Source organism: Sander lucioperca, chromosome 6 (assembly GCF_008315115.2).
Source record: "Sander lucioperca isolate FBNREF2018 chromosome 6, SLUC_FBN_1.2, whole genome shotgun sequence".
Classification (NCBI taxonomy): Eukaryota; Metazoa; Chordata; class Actinopteri; order Perciformes; family Percidae; genus Sander; species Sander lucioperca.
The window spans coordinates 19,586,651-19,604,150 of record NC_050178.1 but is presented as its reverse complement, the minus strand read 5'-3'; the positions used below and the strand labels follow the sequence as shown (position 1 = coordinate 19,604,150).

The 17,500-nt window shown below is 42.4% G+C and overlaps 1 protein-coding gene across 12 annotated transcripts in view; it reads right to left on the bottom strand.

Annotated features, from left to right (window-relative positions):
- ptprt (protein tyrosine phosphatase receptor type T) overlaps window positions 1–17,500 on the bottom strand; it is a 447,834-nt gene that overhangs the window by 202,093 nt on the left and 228,241 nt on the right. For all 12 annotated transcript variants that reach the window (XM_036001937.1, XM_031277206.2, XM_036001938.1 and 9 more), the window contains exons 12-13: window positions 7,103–7,304; window positions 332–434 (exon numbers count right to left, since the gene is read on the bottom strand). In XM_036001937.1, the coding sequence (XP_035857830.1) occupies window positions 332–434; window positions 7,103–7,304 (305 nt within the window). The remainder of the gene's footprint in view (window positions 1–331; window positions 435–7,102; window positions 7,305–17,500) is intronic.

Here is a 17,500-nt window from a genome sequence, read left to right as displayed (position 1 = left end):
GGAGAGGAGAGGAGAGGAGAGGAGACAAGGTGAGGAGAGGAAACGAAACAAGAGAAATGGACCGGACATAAAACGAGAGGAGAGGAAACAAGAGAAGAGGAAACGAGAGAAGAGGAAACAAAATGAGAGGAGAGGAAATGAAACGAGAGAAGAGGAGAGGATACAAGAGGAGAGGAGACATGGAGAGGAGAGGAGAAGAGAGGAGGAATCGGGGTGTAGGGAGAAGTTAGTGGGTAGGAAAACAGAGAAGAAGAAAGGAAAACAAAGAAGAGATAGAAGGAAAAGAGACAGAAGTACAACATAGGAATAAAAAACAGAGATAAGACATTACCTGATAGGGGCGCCACGGGACTGGGCGGGCTTTAGCAGGATAGTGATGGTAGTCTCTGTCTCGTTCAGCGGAGCCTCAGACTCATACTCTGGCATCATGGGAGCTGGTGGTAAAACAAAGAAAGAAAGAAAGAAAATGAAGCTGCAGAAATTTACATTTTAAACAGGGTACCATTCACTTAATGATGGCACTTCCAGGAAGTCACAGTGTATTGCCCAGCATAACAGAAATAACTACATTACCCTAGCAGAAATACACGCTCTACTGTATAACCGTTCCTCCCTTATTTTCCTCAACCTCAACATGTGCCTTTCAACAAGGTGTAGTGTGAACGGACAGAACGTGTGACAACCAAAATGAGTTTCAAGGTCTAAAATAAACAATATGCTTAAGGGCAATGCAAAGGAGAGAAAGGGATACCAGACTTAGGACATGTTTTCAGAAAGTTTCAACATATATCTTTTTTCATGTGGTTTACTTTGGAAATGTGTGCACATGTCAATAGCCTAGAAATGTAGACACACCCTAGCGGCAGCAAGTGTAATTTGCAACTAGGGTCAGTCCAGCAACTCTCCGTTGGCTTGCGAGCTGGAAAAGCCAAACTCTAGTCAGGCCAATCACATCGTGTAAAGAGTCAGTGGGCGGGCTTAACATAATGGCGGCAGAGTTGCAACGGTTCTGCGTGAATTCCCTGCTACTTGAAAACAAAGAAGATGGCTGCTGCTGCTGGCGAACAGAGGTCTTTCGAATTGGCTTTGGCCGCGACTCTGGAGACCTGGAGTTAAGCTTTTCTTTGAGAAAAGAACAAAGAATGGCACTGAAGTCATTCTTAAAAAAGGAAGATGTGTTCGGAGTTTTCAACTAGTGTTGCTCTGGTTGGTTGTAGCGCTATCCTATTGTGTGCAGAGGGAATTTGAAAGACAACTGTTTATCCCGCCCATCGGCTTGAGCCCTGCCAATGGTGAGTTCCCAGACCCAACATCTTGATGGGGGTCTGGCTTGTCAGGCTAACATGCCAAGGCAAACCATACCTCATTCATTTGAGTTAATGTAAAATCAAGGAAGGACCTATTCCCATATACATGCCACTCTTGAGTTAATACTGTAATAAATACAAGCAGAGGCAAATATATGATGTAGAGCTTTAAAAACAAATCAAATGCGTCCAGGCTCAGATTTTGTTGTTGTTGTGTTTTGACAATAAAGTATCATGTCTTGACAGCAGTGATTTTAACCGGGGCTGTTGAGAGCAACAAAAAGATGGATGGATGCTTCACTACGCAGACAGTCAACTTTTTAATTTCACATTTGTCATGCCCTCATACTGAAGTGCTTGTCTGAGTAAGACATCAACACGTTTCCCCCTGATTGTTGTGGCATTTAGGTTATTAACAGTCCAACTCCCCCCCCCTACCCGTCTATGTGCACCCATCCCTATCTGTTTGCATCATTTCATTGAAATGGCCCCTGAATGAGTTAACGAAGATTGGGGATGGCATGACATTTGGACGGAGACATCTCTGTTATGTGTGGAAGTGTCATGTGTGTTTTTTTTTTAACCTCTTAGATTTGTAAGGGAGATGGAGGAATGGAGACTGTGGAAAAGGTCATGCTAGAATCAGCGTAGGTGCTGACAGATGGGACGACGCTAATAACACGCCGATGACACATTTAGACTGCAGTCCACTGCGGTTCAATCAGCACTTAACACTGCCAGGACTCAGTGGAGAGAGGAAGGCATCCTATTTGGGTTTAATTAAAACACTTTGGGAAGCATTACTGGATTAAAAGTACATTCCCCAGAGGATTAAATATACGTGTAGTATGTGTTTCATCTCAAATATGTGGCCACTTGCTGTGGCGCCGAGCAGATTCCAGGACTGAATGTGTGTAAGCAGGGTTTTTCCCCCAGAAAAATTGTTTAGCCTGGTGTCACAGACTGATGGCAGCATTAATGTAGAGCCCAATAGTTTTCTGTGATAACAGAATCATGAACGGAATCGGGAAATTATGAATTTAAAAAAAGAAATAAGACTGATTACTGACAGGGCTCTACATTAAGTCAGTGCTTAAAGCTGACTGGAGATTCAACAATATGACTATGTCTAAGTTTCCAACCGAGCCGCCCCACTTTAACTAGTTTAAAAAATGTATTTAAAAAATACATCACAAAATAATTCCCAGTGACTTAGGCCTGGTGGGGGGCAACTCAGGCTTGCAAAGCACTGGAGGAAACACTGTGTAAGTGCACGAATATGAAAAGAGGTGTGTTGGGTAAGAGCTTGCCTGCCCAGCAGAGCCTCTCTGTGTAAATAAAGATGGACGCCATTATCGCTGCCTCATATCACGGTGGCTATGTGGATAAGTGACAGTGATCATTTATATATTGATATTAATAAACATTGAAATGATCAGAACTCTTTGGCTTACCCAGGGGGGGGACATTTCTGAGGTTTTTATATGTAGTAAAAAGTAGGTACAACGTTGTTCTTTAATCTGAAAATATTGAAGAAACATGATGTTTTGTATTTGTAATCTTGCTTTGAATTTCACTATCTTGATGTTCTATTATTGCATTGTTCAACATTTTGGAATAAGTCTCTCCACATAGTGCGAGTGATTATTACGGTATACTGTATGTGGGGTGGAACTGAGCAGATAAATGTTGCTCCTGTGGGCAAGTTTGTCACCTCTACAAGAAACGTTGGCAGGTGTCCACCGTCCTGCATACAACAATGCTGGTGATTCAATGCAATAAGCCACCGCCATTTGTGAATTAATCCTGAATCTAGTCTGCATTGCAGACAATTCATCATAGACACAGATCACCACTTTATCCATTGCAAGTTCTCAACGGTGACCAGCGCTGACCGCCTACTTTTTAAAAGGCTCTGGTCCCGGAAATTATTTTTTTCCCATTCAGTATCTCCATTGAGGTTTCCAAAAAAAAAATCCTTACATAAAGAGTTTTAAGCCTGGAACCAAGCCAGCCAGCTACGAGATGAATCGTGACCATCAAACATTTGATTTGGCGCAAAAGACCGTACCAAGACTGCATTGTTGTAGTCGAGACCACCTAAACCGAGACCAAGTAATCACCAAGACCAAAGCGTATCGAGACCGAGACAAGACCAAGACTTTTTGGGGTTGAGACCGAGTCAAGACCAAGACCAGATTTGTGTTAGACAGCCAGAGCTTCTTCTACTATCTCCCGCATTTACTTGGGAGTGCGTGTAAAGGGGGCAGGGAGAGCGGGGTTTACGGTAACAAATTTCAAATTAGATATAAGTGAAGTTATTGGTTGCATTTGCAAGTTTTAACAAATAGGCCTAAATCAGACAATGCGCAGGCAATTTAGCGAAATCCCTGCAGTTGTGGTCTTGAAATAAAATCCTGAGTCCTCTTCATCTGAGACACAAGACCGAGTAAAAATGTGGTCGATTCCGAGACGAGACGGAGACGTTCAAAAATTGGTCTTGAGACCAAGACCGATCTTGATTACTGCTGTACAACAGTGAAAAACGATCAGAGACTTCAGTGGTAGCAGCTCCTTAGCTGTTTGCGGGTGCGGTAAACATTCCCATGGTAACAGCGAGTTCCTTCAATCAAAGACGTCAATGTTAGGGTTAGGATTGTAGGAAGTGTAGAACTCCTACATGGCATCGCAAATGAAACGTGTTTTTCTTAAAACAAGGTTAATTTCAGACGGATTTGTGGCTTCTACAAGGTACATTTGTTTTACAATTTCACAGCTCGTGGTCGGTCTACCTTGGATGGTTTAGACCAGGGGTGGCCAACCAGTTAAGTATAAAGAGCCAACCCGTTCTCATTCCGAACTCGTAAAATAACGACGTTTGGACAGTGGCTGTCAGCGTCTGATGTGACGAAAAAGGCGTCTTTCAGCGTATTTGTGTAACGCACTGGGGAGAGCAGCAGTTAGATAGGATTTAGCGAGTAGTATGTAAGGGCGAATTTCCGCGTATGGAGGTTGGTTGGGGTGGTGGATGGGTCAAACAAACACAGGACTTTCACCCAGGAGAGCGGGGTTCGCATCCCGTTTGTCACGCTTGCTATAGTCGCTTTTTATTTTCCTCCCGCATGTCACAGAACCGTACGCCCACCCACGACCCTTTCCTAAACATAACCATCCCGTTCTTCCCGCGTGTCACGGAACCGTAAGCCCACCCACGACCTTTTCCTTAACATAACTGCGTCAAAAGGGACGGCAATAGTCCCGACCAAGCGCGTTTACTTATAGCGCTAAAGGAGACTTTTAGCGTCAATAAGAACGACAAAGGCACCTGACCAAGCGTCCGTATTGTACGAGATGAGTGTGAGAACCTGTTGAAAGAGCCACAAAAAAAAAAAAAAAAAAAAAAAAAAAAACGCACCATAGCAAAAAGCCACACAACACATGCACGTCCACACTACAACAGCAACAGTGTCTTCCAGATCTAATGGCAGTCATAATACATAGCAGTTTTCATAGTTTTGTTTTCTAACATAGATTGACTCAGTGGGAAACCTGACAGTCTTTGTTATCCACAATTGTGTTGTTTTGTGGCAATTGTGGCCACTCGAAGCAACTCTCTCACTCCTTTGTCACTAAAGGGGCTTTCAAACAATCGGATTCAGCAGTGAAAGTGTTAACGAGGAAGGTGATCTGTGGCTGCTGTTTTTCCTCAGGTTGCAGAAAATGTCCTCAAAACTCTGCTGCATTATTTTCCATTTTAAAATAATTGGCAAATGTAATGTGTTTTTTTTTTACTTACCTCAAATACTGTATGTTTCAAAAAAGTTAAAAACAAAAATCAAAAAAATCAACCAATTAGACAGCCCCCAGCCACACAGTAAGAGCCTCACAGGAGCTGGCAAAGAGCCGCATACGGCTCAAGAGCCACAGGTTCGCCACCCCTGGTTTAGACATTATAGCTGATAATCAAAATCCTTATGGAGAAAATTAATGGGATTTTTACTACCAGAACCAGACTGTTGAGGTCTATATGACACAGAACTTGTGACTCCCCCCCCCCTCCCCCCAAATTGCTTCTCTCAATGATGGAACCACAGTGCAACAGGCCCTCAGTGTGTCTTCAACATAAACTTGGACTTGGGATTGTAAGAGCTAGTACTTTTGGCTGGCTCAGAGCTACAGCGAGTATCTCCGCAGATATAATGATGAAAAGAAACAAAGCTTAAGGTCACAACTACCTCAGTGAGGAGGAAATAGAAATAACAACATCCTGTGAAGGGTATCGACTAGGGCTGTCAGCATAACACGTTACATTTCTTTTTTTAATCACACTGATCGCATGCCGCCATTTATTAATTTATTTTACACTTCACTCGGCTTCACGTCGTGCCTAACAACGCCCCTTAGCTGTTCTAAAATCACTAGATAGCTACTATTTTGACCCTTTGCCGCACCTTTACTTATCATCAAGCTGCCATACTTCCTCATAAAACATCCTCCTGCTGCAGGCTGCAGGCATGATGGAGAAAGACAGCAGCAACACAGTTCTGAATGGAGCTTTTTATTTTCCAAAACTCCCAGACGGCTCAGTAGACAAGTCGAAAGCCATATGCACATTGTGTAAAGCCGAATTAAAATATCACCGAAGCATGTCAAGCTTGAGTTACCACCTACGAGCTAAGCATAGTAGTTCAGTTAACATGATTCAAGTTGATGCTAGCAGGCTCAGGCAAAGCACTATTTTGGAGAGTGCTACTTGCCGACCTGTGGATGAAATCAAATCTAAAAAAATGACTACAGCTCTTGCGAAATGGGTGGCAACTAACTGCAGACCTGTCAACATCGTAGAAGACTCGGGTCTTAAAGACGTACTATGGTTGGCATGTTCTGAATTGTGCAATAATGACAGATTCACACATTTTTCTTTTGTTTACAGTAAATAAATAATGAACAAATACAAATCTTAAAGTCAAGTTCATAAAGCAACTTTCTTTGCATACATTTGATTCCCAATCAAGATAAAGGAGAAGAATTTATCGTTTGACAGCCCTAGTATCGACAATCAGATGTGCCATTAGGTAAGGGATTAATAGGTTAAAAAAAGAGAGAAAAGGTAGGAACAGAGACAGAGGAAAGAAAAGAGAGAGGGGCAAAAGCGGTTGAGACACTGAAAGAGGAAACAGCAGAGACAGAGTTAGGTAAAGCTGGAGAGAGACCGAAAGGGTGAGTCAGAGAAATAAAGGGCAAGGAGAGGCATACCAAGAAAGAAAAAGTTTTTTTTTTGTCATTCTGTCATTTAAACAACAAAGAAACACCCTTCACAAAACAGTGAGTATAATCATAGAGAAGTCCTCTTGCTCCAGAATAAACATTTTCACAGTTCTTGCCACAAAAGTTAATTGTTTTCCTTTTTTGTGGTGCCATTGACATTTTCTATGGACCGAGGCGGGTGACATAAACAAAGGGTTACAAATGGAGAGAAAGAAATGGAAACGGTCACCCGGACAGACAAACAAAGACATAAACAAAGACACAGACAGGCACATTCACAGAGACTCTGACTGACATGCCGACGCACCGTCTGGCCAACAAACAAGCCTCCAGCGTCCTGTTCTTCACCTGCTATTATTGTTATAATAAGCACCAGTGTGCCACGATGTCTTTGTGTGGTTTGAGAGCAAAGATCAGACAAAATGTCAACAGAAATGACACGACAATCACACACACACACACACAGACAAATACCAAATTTTTTTTATGGAATAATGTCACATCAAAATATCACAGAGGATGCTTACCTGCTATCTTGGTGGTGATGCGGGTGGTGACGGGTGGGCCGAAGCCCTTGTTGGTGGAGGCTTTGAGGGTGAAGAAGTAGGTGGTCCCTGGGTACAGACCTACGAAAAGGTGATGGGTCTCATTCCTCAGCTTGAACACCCGTCCCCTCTGGGTTGTCAGATCAGCGCTCGGGTCCAATGAGCTCAGGGCCTTGTAGGTGATCTGGAGGCAGACAGTGTTACACCTTTCAGCTTTACTCTGTTTATCAGTGGTGGAAGAAGTTTCCAGATACATTAATTAAGTAAAAGTACTAACATCACACTGTAAAAAATACCCTGTTACAAGTAAAAGTGCTGCATTGAAAATGTTACTTGAGTAAAAGTATGTAAGTAGCATTACGAAAATGTACTTAAAGTATTATAAGTAAAAGTACTAAATCCTCACATTTTAGAAACTGGAAACGATCCAAACAGTTCTGTCAATCAACTAAGTGTTTCATCAGCTAATCATTTCAGCTGGACTTGTACCCAAATATGTAGGTGGGTAGTTTCACCTAGTTAGTTTTCATACAGAAAAAAAAACATTGTATTTTATAAATCACATGTGTTTTGTGTGCAAAAATCTTAATTTGTAAAGTAACTAGTAACTAAAGCTGCCAGATAAATGTAGTGGAGTAAAGTACAATATTTCTCTCTGAAATGTAGTGGAGTAGAAGTAGAACGTTAGCCTGGTCCTACCAGACTCTCGTACATTTCATTTTTACAGAGAGTCTGGCCACTCTCCATTGACAAGCATCGCTAGCGTTAGCCAACTCATTCACCATTAACGGAGCGAGCAGGAAAACCAAACTTTTCCCGAACCCCGTGGGGAGGAGGGCCACAACATCATGGCCACCAACACAACTCAGCAAAGATTGTTCTTGCTCGGGCTTTAACTTCTGGATATTCTGCAGCGTTGCCACAACAGACCGCATCTTTCTCCGCCGCCATTACGGAACTATAACTCAAACTAGCGCACGTCATGACCTCAACGTCATCGTTCTCAGCCACTCCCTCTGTTCGCTGATTGGACCGCCAAATATTTGGTTGGAGAAAACCTAAGACTATACCGCAAACCCAGACGGAGTACTGAAGTTAAATGAAAGTTGAGCAGAAGTACGTAGGAGGGTGGAGCCAGGCTAGTAGAAAGTGGCATGAAAAGAAAAGACTCAAGTAAAGTACAAGTACCTCATACTGTTACTGGCCTGTAACGTAGTAACTTTGGTAGCCATCAGTTAAGTTTATGGAATCACTGTGTGTTTGACATTACAATATGATGAAATTTATTGTTTTAATAGCTTAGTATTATAGGGCACCATAAAAGGTATGTGTATAGGCTTTAGGAAACCCTACATGGTATTGTAGGCCCAGTTTAATATGCAACCCAATTTTATAAAATATGTGGTGACTTTCAGGTTAGGAGTCCTTGGCTCAAAAAACATGAAAGATCCCTGCTCAAGAATGTAAAACACCCTTATTATGGTTTTAAAGCCCTGAGGTTAAGTCCGTCCGTTATGATGTTGTTTTTTAATAGAACTCACAATGAAACTAGATTTCTGACATTCAGATAAAGTGACTAATTAAAGCCTAAATTACTGCTCACCTCATGTATTTCCCTTCTTAGCCTGACAAATATCCAAGTATTTCTGTGCAACGATAATCATCAATTTGAATTTGTTTTGTTTTTTCAGTACAAAAAAAGCCAGTGAGCTTCAGAGTTTGACCGACCAACCAACCTTCACAGTCACCTCTGTGCAAATGGTTAAATTGTCAGTTAAACTTGACACAAATCCATTTAGGAGTAGAAGTGATGTTGGCTCGTTATTACAGGCTTGTGTTTTTCCACATGATCTCAAATTGAGCAAATTGACCCATGGCCACTAAACTGGCAGAAGCACTTCAATAGTTCTTCTGTTAAAAGAACTGTCAATGTCTGTCGTAATGTTGCTACTGGCATGTTTCCACAGTGCACGACTGTCAATGACACACACACACACACACACACACACACACACTACAACACTGGAGGACAGCTGTCATTGTGAATGACAGTCAGTACAAAAGAGTATTGACTGGTGGGAAAAAAAATACACACTAACAGCAAGTCAACCCCCAAACACATTTCAGCCCTTCATAAAGTGTGTGTGTGTGTGTGTGTGTGTGTGTGTGTGTGTGTGTGTGTGTGTGTTGGGATCCGTAAGTGCATTTCAGTTTGTCTTTCAGCCTTGAGTGAGAATAAAAATAGGCTACAGATATATAAAGGTGTGAACGAGTGAGGGAGGTAGAGAAGAACAATAAGTAAAAGAGACAGAAGGCCGACAACATGAATGAACCAGAAGGGACTCGGTGGAGCAGAAACCTCCACCAACGAAAAGAAAAAACCCAACTTGCAGAGCTATCGGCCCTGGAATGGTTCATGTGCCCTGTCATTTGTCTTCTGGGTTTGATTTCTTGACAAAACAGAAAGTGAGGGCAGCGTTGTTTAGCAGACTGACATCCAAGAGTTCCCAGAGGAAAACTTTCCCACCAGCATGAGTGGAGCATCATAGCAATGGTTACAAAAATAAAATAAAAAAAAAAAAATATATATATATATATATATATATATATATATCCAATAACTAAATCCATACTCACATTAGCATCAAACCCAAGAAATACTAGAGCACCCTGTAGACCAAACTGATCCAAATTTGGTTGTTATCCTCTGGGATATCTTGCTATCAGCAGACAAATGGGGTTAAACATTAACATATTCTAAGTTTAAGCATTAAAGCATGGGTATAAAGAAGAGAGACACATACAAAAACAAAACAACGAGTGGAAACGAAAAATAGAGAGAGCTGTTGTAATGGGCCAGTGCTCTAAGATGGGTGTCATAACCACAAACTCTAAAATTTGGATTCAGATGGGGAGCTGTGTTGCATATGATCCCAATTTCCCATCTTTCCTGTCACACTCTGGTCACTCTACTATGGTCTGGATCACCAGAAGTACATCTCAAACTCTGAGCTAGCAAGCTACATGTTGATAAATGGAAAGTTTTGAAGATAATTTGAATTGTGTAACAAGTCAGGCCTGCTTGTTTCTTTCCAGGAATGATTGTAAAGGTGTACAAAGAATATGTTTATGACATTTACTCTCTAACTGAGACGTTTTGGGGCAGATTGGTGGGTTTGCTGTGGACGAAGTACACACGGTGATACCCAGGTAAGCTAATTTAAATAGCTCACTTTACTGTATTGTGTTCCATTAACAGTTAACTTCATTTAATATTGTACAGGTACTACTGTAACTTTGGTAGCTGTCCAAAGCCCAAGGAAGCTGCCTGGCCTGACTGAAGCTGTCGAAAAAGCGATCAGTTCGCAAACTGGAACTATTAATCGCGTGATGGAAAACAACATGGTAATGACCCGCGGCTTGGATACCATCATGAGGAAGGTCATGGATTTGGAAAGAAAAATTCACCAGTTGAACAATTGTACAGTTGGACAATAGAATGTATGTCTAAATTAGAGCAGCCATTAGTGTAGACAAAACAAATTTAATCTTTCAGCTCCCTTATCCTGAACGGCCTTGCTAAGGCCGTTTCTTGGAACAAACAGTCACCCTGTTGGGGCTCTGCAAGCGAGATGCTCTTGGTTCCTCCCCCGTCTTCCCCACTGCCTGCTGATTGTCGTATCGGTTCTGGACTGTTCAAGGGTGTCACCACGGCAACGTGCTGTTTTATCGCTATAACATTCTGCGGACTGGGACACTACTGGGACTGCCGGGCTGTGCGTTTCTCAGCAGGCCAAACTCCCCAAACCTACCCTCTCCGCAGTCCCACGCCTTCGCCGCTAAATGTGCAACTGTACATTTATGTTACGTTATGTTCAGCAGTGCAAATGTACTGCTTGTGTGCTACGTGCTGAGGTGTTTTTTTCCTGTTCCCACACTGTTCTTATCTTTATGAGGATAGTCTGAGAGTTGCTTTTTTTCCCCCTCTCCTCTCCTTCATGTCATGCTGTATCTGTCCCTGCTATGTTATGTTATGTATGTGATTATTATTATTATTCAGTCAACTAATAAGCAAAATACCAATGCAACAGTGCAAATATACTGTTTGCGTGCTTTAAATGTGCTCCTGCGAGAGTTGTGTTGAATGTTTTGGATGTAAAGCGCTTTGAGCTGCACTCTGTGTATGAAAGGCGCTATACAAATAAAGCTATGTTATGTTATGTTATGTTATGTGTTGTTTTCTTTTGCGGGGTGCAAATGTTCCACCAAAACAAGTTCCTTCCCCGAGACTATTCTGCAGAGCCACCGTAGCTGCGTCCAGAGCTTAGTGGCGCCCAAGACGATTGTGATTGGTTTAAAGAAATGCAAACTACCCAGAGAGTTTTTTTCCTACTATCCCAGAATGTATCTGTGGTGTAGCCAGACCTTGGCTGGCAATGCGAGACTAGTCTACTAAGGCCAAAGAAAAATCTTTAACGTAGTTTCTAATTTAGTCTTGATCTCTGTCTCATTCATTCAGTGACACCAAAATATGTACTGATGTGTGACGAATAAGGCACTTCCTTTCCTCTTTCTGCTGCTTTGAAATGAACTCACACAGAACCCAGAGTTAGAAAGAGTAGGAAGAATAGGAGAAATTCTAAGAAAGATGTGGAGGGACAGAGCGAAAAACAACTGAGACGCAGAGCTGTAGTGAATGAATGCTGAACAACTTCAGACACCTACAAACATGCTTGCACAAGCACACACTGATACAAGAGGAACTCCAGAGAGAGATTTAATTCAATGTACGAACTGTTCATCTTTACATGTATTACCATTTGGTGGTATTGTTCTAACGCCATAAAATGGCAAAATAATGCAGACTCAAACCCGGGCCGCTACGGTAAGGACTGAGCCTCAGTATGTGGGGTGCATGCTCAACCAGGTGAGCTACCAGGGTGCCCCACATTTAATTGAAAGAAAAAAAACCTGAATTGTAACCGACAGGGTAGAAAGAAAGTGATAAAAAACAGTGAGAAAGTCAAAGTGAAAAAGAGAAAAATGAAGGCCGAGAATGAGTGAAAGAGAAAGAGGAATAAAGTGCTAAAGGCAAGACTGAACAACAGGGAACGAGGGAGAGCAAACAAGAGGGCAAAAAAGGAAGAGAGTGATAACAAGCGATGTAGATGGATGTTTGTGTAAAATGGGAACCTCAGGGGCTGGAGGTGATGTGTGTGTGTGTGTGTGTGTGTGTGTGTGTGTGTGTGTGTGTGTGTGTAAGTGTCAGAGATTGTGGGGTGCGGCAGTGGGAAGAGGATCTCGGCACTTCGTACTCGTGGACGTTGGGCGGCCCTCGTCGCTCCATTAGCAGACTCGAATCGAAAGCGCTGACAACTGGGTGCCAAACTTCGATTAGGCCTGCAGGCTGGAGGGCTGATGTGTGAATGTGTGAATGTATGCGCGTGAGAGAGAGAGAGAGAGAGAGAAAGACGGAGAGATAGGGAAATTCGAGGTTGAAAGCGGAAGAAAAGAAAGACACAAATAAAAGCCCTATTCGCATGGGATTAGTATTACCGGGGGACCTCGTGCGATTTATAAATGACACCCCCTCCAGCCCTAACATCTGTTATTTGTACGTCATTCGCACGGGATAAGCAAAGTCTGTATTTGACGGGGTTAAACATAATGAGATCATCCCCCCACATGTGATGTCAAGGCTTTCCTTCATCATTGTCAACGCAGCCAATACAACCCCAAATCACACAGATGCCAATTTGCACGGGACTAATATTATCACACAACCTTTGTGTTTGGCATAATGGTAAGTAATTCTTGGCGGAATTTTTAATCGACAAATAGCAGATTTGTGGATGGACATGGCAGATTTGCATGGGATTAAGATTACAGAAGAGCTCTGCAATTATTACAAATTATAGAGGTCTACAGGTAATACTAGTCCAGCGCAAATGGGACTTTTGGCTGAAACTGGAGTCAAATACGGACGGCTCTATTCACCAAATGTGGATTTTCTGACTCCAGATACCTGAACGGATGGTAGTGTGCGGTAAATACAAATTCTAGGCCTGGATGTGTGATGTCATGGGGGCTACATTCACGATTTTCACCAGGGGCGAGCTTGACTGACTTTTCCGCGCTCTTTGATGTAATATGTGCCATGGCATTGATTAGAAACACAAAGAAACAGCTTAATGACTATCAATCCAGACTATGGTTTGCTTTCAGTTCATTTTTATTGCATCAGGTATTTGATGTTGATGTATCTCCTTCGAATAGCCTGATACTCATAAGCCCTTGCTTTCTGGGGTGTATCCTGTAGTTGGTCTGGATTACAGGTTCTAACTTCCAAGCAATCACTGTCTTAGTAAAGGACTTGGTAAAAAGGGCTCTCCTACTTTCTTAAGGTTGCGAACATGTTAAGAGCCCACAGTCTCACACGGCATGTAGAGCTACGGTGGGTAGGAGAAATAAAATAAAGGAGACCAAAAAAACATTGTAGCTAAGGTGGTCCTGGAGCAAGACTTGAAACTCTAAATTGCATCCAATGTCTGCGTAAGGGAACAATGTAAGCAGCTTTGGACAAAAAAAAAAACCCTTCTGATATCAGTTAGCCTGTTGATGACAGTTTGTATGGCCACTGTCTGTTCCTGAACTGCTGAAAGGTCAGCTGTTTCTAAGGACAGTGATGGGCAGAAGGTCGGACTCAAAATGAATTGTTGCATTGTCCTTCTTCTAAACGTTTGAATAGCAATTTTCTCATCTGGCCAAACTCAGAGAGTAAGTGCTCTAGAGTTTAACCCTCTGAGACCTGCGGGAGTGTTGGCACAACAGTGCTGTCTTTGAGAGGCTGTAGCGGGATGGGTTCTACAGCTAGGGTTTTAGGAAGGGGGCTAAATAACGCTAAGGCTACATTTTGTTGATGGAAAATTCCGGCATGGCCATTTTCAAAGGGGTCCCTTGACATGTCACCTCAAGATATCTGAGTGAGAATGGCTTATACGGGTACCACGAGTCCTGGTACCTTTTCAGACATGCCCACTCCATTCTAATCCCATGAAGTTTGGGGCAAAAACCATGCAGTTTTTCTCAAGCTGTACTACTAGTGTTATTTTCACCTATTGGAAAATGGTGTATTTGCATGTTTCCTCATACTGGGGTCCCTAAACAGTCTTGGAATTGTATAAACTGGGTCTGACTGGAAGGCTGAGAATCTTGTGGATTCAACAAGCTCAATTCTATTCAGCTGGGATGATGTTAGCACCCATAGTAGCCGTTTCACTCTAGTGAGACCATGTTTTAAAACTTGACCTCACTGTATACAATACCTGTTGTGAGAATCACAGCCTCGTGAAACTTTACAATCACAAACTAGCGAACTAGGGCCAAAGAATGGTTAAATGTTGCACAAAATATGTGAAACAAATGGTATCCACCCAGAAATTGCTGCAACAACTTATGAGACATAATAGAGCATGTGGGTGGGCATAATATACTTATACATATACTTAAACTTTCGAAATTTGAAAAAAGACTAAAGGAACTTGACACAGTGCTGAGCTGCATCTCAGATTACTCCTCAGGTTCCCAGCTTTCAGATGCTGTATAACAATTCTATACGGCATACACTGTTGACCTAGCCTAGAAATTTAGACGCACCCTAGCGGCAGCTAATTTAATTTGCAGCCAGGGTCAGTCTAGCAACTCTCCGTTGGCTTGCGAGCTGGAAAAACCAAACTCTAGTCAGGCCAATCACATTGTGTATAGAGTCGGTGGGCGGGCTTATGGCTGATGCTGCTGGGAACAGCGGTCTTCTGGAAGACTTGGAGTTAAGCTTTTCTTTGATAAAAGAACAAAGAACGGCACTGAAGTCATTCTTAAAAAAAGGAAGATGTGTTCGGAGTTTTGCCGACCGGCTACGGCAAAAGTTTAATCTATCAACTAGCTTCGCTACCTTCTTCGTTGCTCTGCCTGGTGTTAGCGCTATCCTATTGCGTGCAGAGGGAATTTGAAAGACAGATTTTTCGGATTGAGCCCTGTCAATGGTGAGTTCCCAGACCCAACATCTTGATGTGGGTCTGGCTTGTCAGGCTACTGTTGACCTGCTATCTCCCCCTAAAGATCCCCTGTCCCTCCCAAACAAAGACAAACATGGGTCTATATGGGACTCAGAGGGTAACATGGAGTCCTACCAACATGAACACACAGTTAGTTTCCCTCTATTCTTATTCTGTTCTTTTGTTTTGTTGCCAGCGCACTGAGAAAGTGAATAATGACAAGTTTTCTTATCCACTTTCCCAGCCCTTACCTCCCCCTGGTACAACAACAGACAGACAACTAAACGCCACTCAGAGTCAGGACTTTGGGACAAAACCTTCCAGCCAATAGAAGACGGCACAGAGCCGCAGCCTCGCCTTCCACAAGCAGCTGACGTCTCCCAGGCCTGAAAGGTGGCCCGGCTGACTGAATAAAACAAGTTAAATCAATAGCTATTTATACAGTCTGGGACTGAGGGGCTGGGACAATAAAATATAATCTATTTCCTCTACGCTGCAGTTTTGGTTTGCACATCGATGGCTGTTATTTTATAAGTCATGAATGGCTCTCTATACTTTTATGGGCTTCACGCTCTCTCTTTTCCCCTCTTTCCATATTACATGGTCGGCTCTCTTTCTCTGTTTTATCACTCATTCCATTGAGTCAAGTATTTTCTGCACACCCTTTTTCTATTTCCAAAATGTTCTCTCCATCTCTTTCTCTCTCTCCACACGTGATCCACTCACCCGTTCTCTCTCTTTTTTTCTCTCTTTAAAAAGGAGGAGTTTGGGTCATAAACCTCAGGTGAACGCTCTCCTCTACATTTGTGTACCCCTCCTCTCTCACTCTCTCTCTATAGTTGATGTACTTGGAATCGGTAGAGCCATAAAGCTCAGGTTGTTTTATTGGTCAATGAAAAAGCAGGCGTGCAGCGGGGCAGTGCATCTTGGGTAATAGAGTGTGAGTCTGTGAGCGATAACTCACCGGACGGAGGGAGGGTGTGTGTGAGTATGTGTGTTTGTGTGATTCAATTTGTGTGTAGGAAGGAGAACCTGAGAGAGGTTGATAGAGGTAGATGAGGAATGAAAAGAGAGAGAAAGAATCTGAAGAGAGAGAAAGAGAGAAAAAGAGAGAGGGATGCCAAGACAGAAAAGCATCAAAGCGCATCAAAAGATTGAAGCAGGGTGCCACACCTATAACATTCAGGTATATAAGTTGTAACTGAGAGCGTTAATAGTTAGAAAATGTTTTACCATAATCATGTACAACCACAGATTTGATGTACTGTTGTACAAACCTTTATTGGTGACTTTTTAGCATTAGTAATTACTTTTTACTAGGCTAAGATATTTTTTACAACCTTTTACAACAAAATTATAAAAAAACAACGAATAAACCCATTATTAAGTGTGATGTATAGGAAATAAATGCCAGAAAAATTCCAGGTGTGTGTGTGCGTGTGTGTGTGTGTGTGTGTGCGTGTGTGTTGTGCGTGTGTATGTGTGCATATGCGTGTATGTGTCTGCTTGTGCGTGTGCATGTGTGCGTGTATATGTGTGTGTGTGTGTGTGTGTGTGTGTGTGTGTGTGTGTGCACTCACATGCACTGTGTGTGTTTATCCATGCAGGAGATTGATGCTGGTGAGTATTAGAAGCCGTAGCTTTTACCTAGCAGTCCTCTTCATCAAACACACCACATCCGCAGCGTGTGTGTGTGTGTGTGTGTGTGTGTGTGTGTGTGTGGTCGCGTGCCCTTCTGCATTTTGAGCAACAGCCAAGTTTCACGGAAATAAACAATGTTTACGAGGCACCGTTGTGGGATCGCTGTTGTAGAAATGCTATTTCAATTGCGTTTTGTCATTTTCCATTTTTTATCCTTGGCCCTCCTGTTTGTGTTATTAGTAAGTATGCAGTAAGTAGCTTCATTCCTCACTATCACAGTGTTGCTGTTCTCTGTCGTGTTGAATTAAGTAGGAAGTGTGTGAGGTGTCTGTTCTTTCTGCTCCGTTTTCTTTTGCTACCATTCACTCGAGTGGCATTTCAAATGGTTTAACACCTCTCTACTTTTTAAGCATTTAGTAGATGTTCTCATCCAAAGGAGATTAAAGCAGCATACATTAATACAGTTGGTCTCACTTACTTCCTGTAACTTTCTGTTGTGCTCTTAACTCTGTATTATCTATTTCATCTCAGTGATGGTTCCTAACTCTGAATCTTCATGGGCAGCACACTCACTTTGTCTCGCCCTTTGTTCTGTCTCGCTCTCACTCTCATATAACCATGGTTTCCTTTGCTCTGTTCTTTAATGAGAATCCATTGTTTAAAGTGGAAATACTACTTATTACTT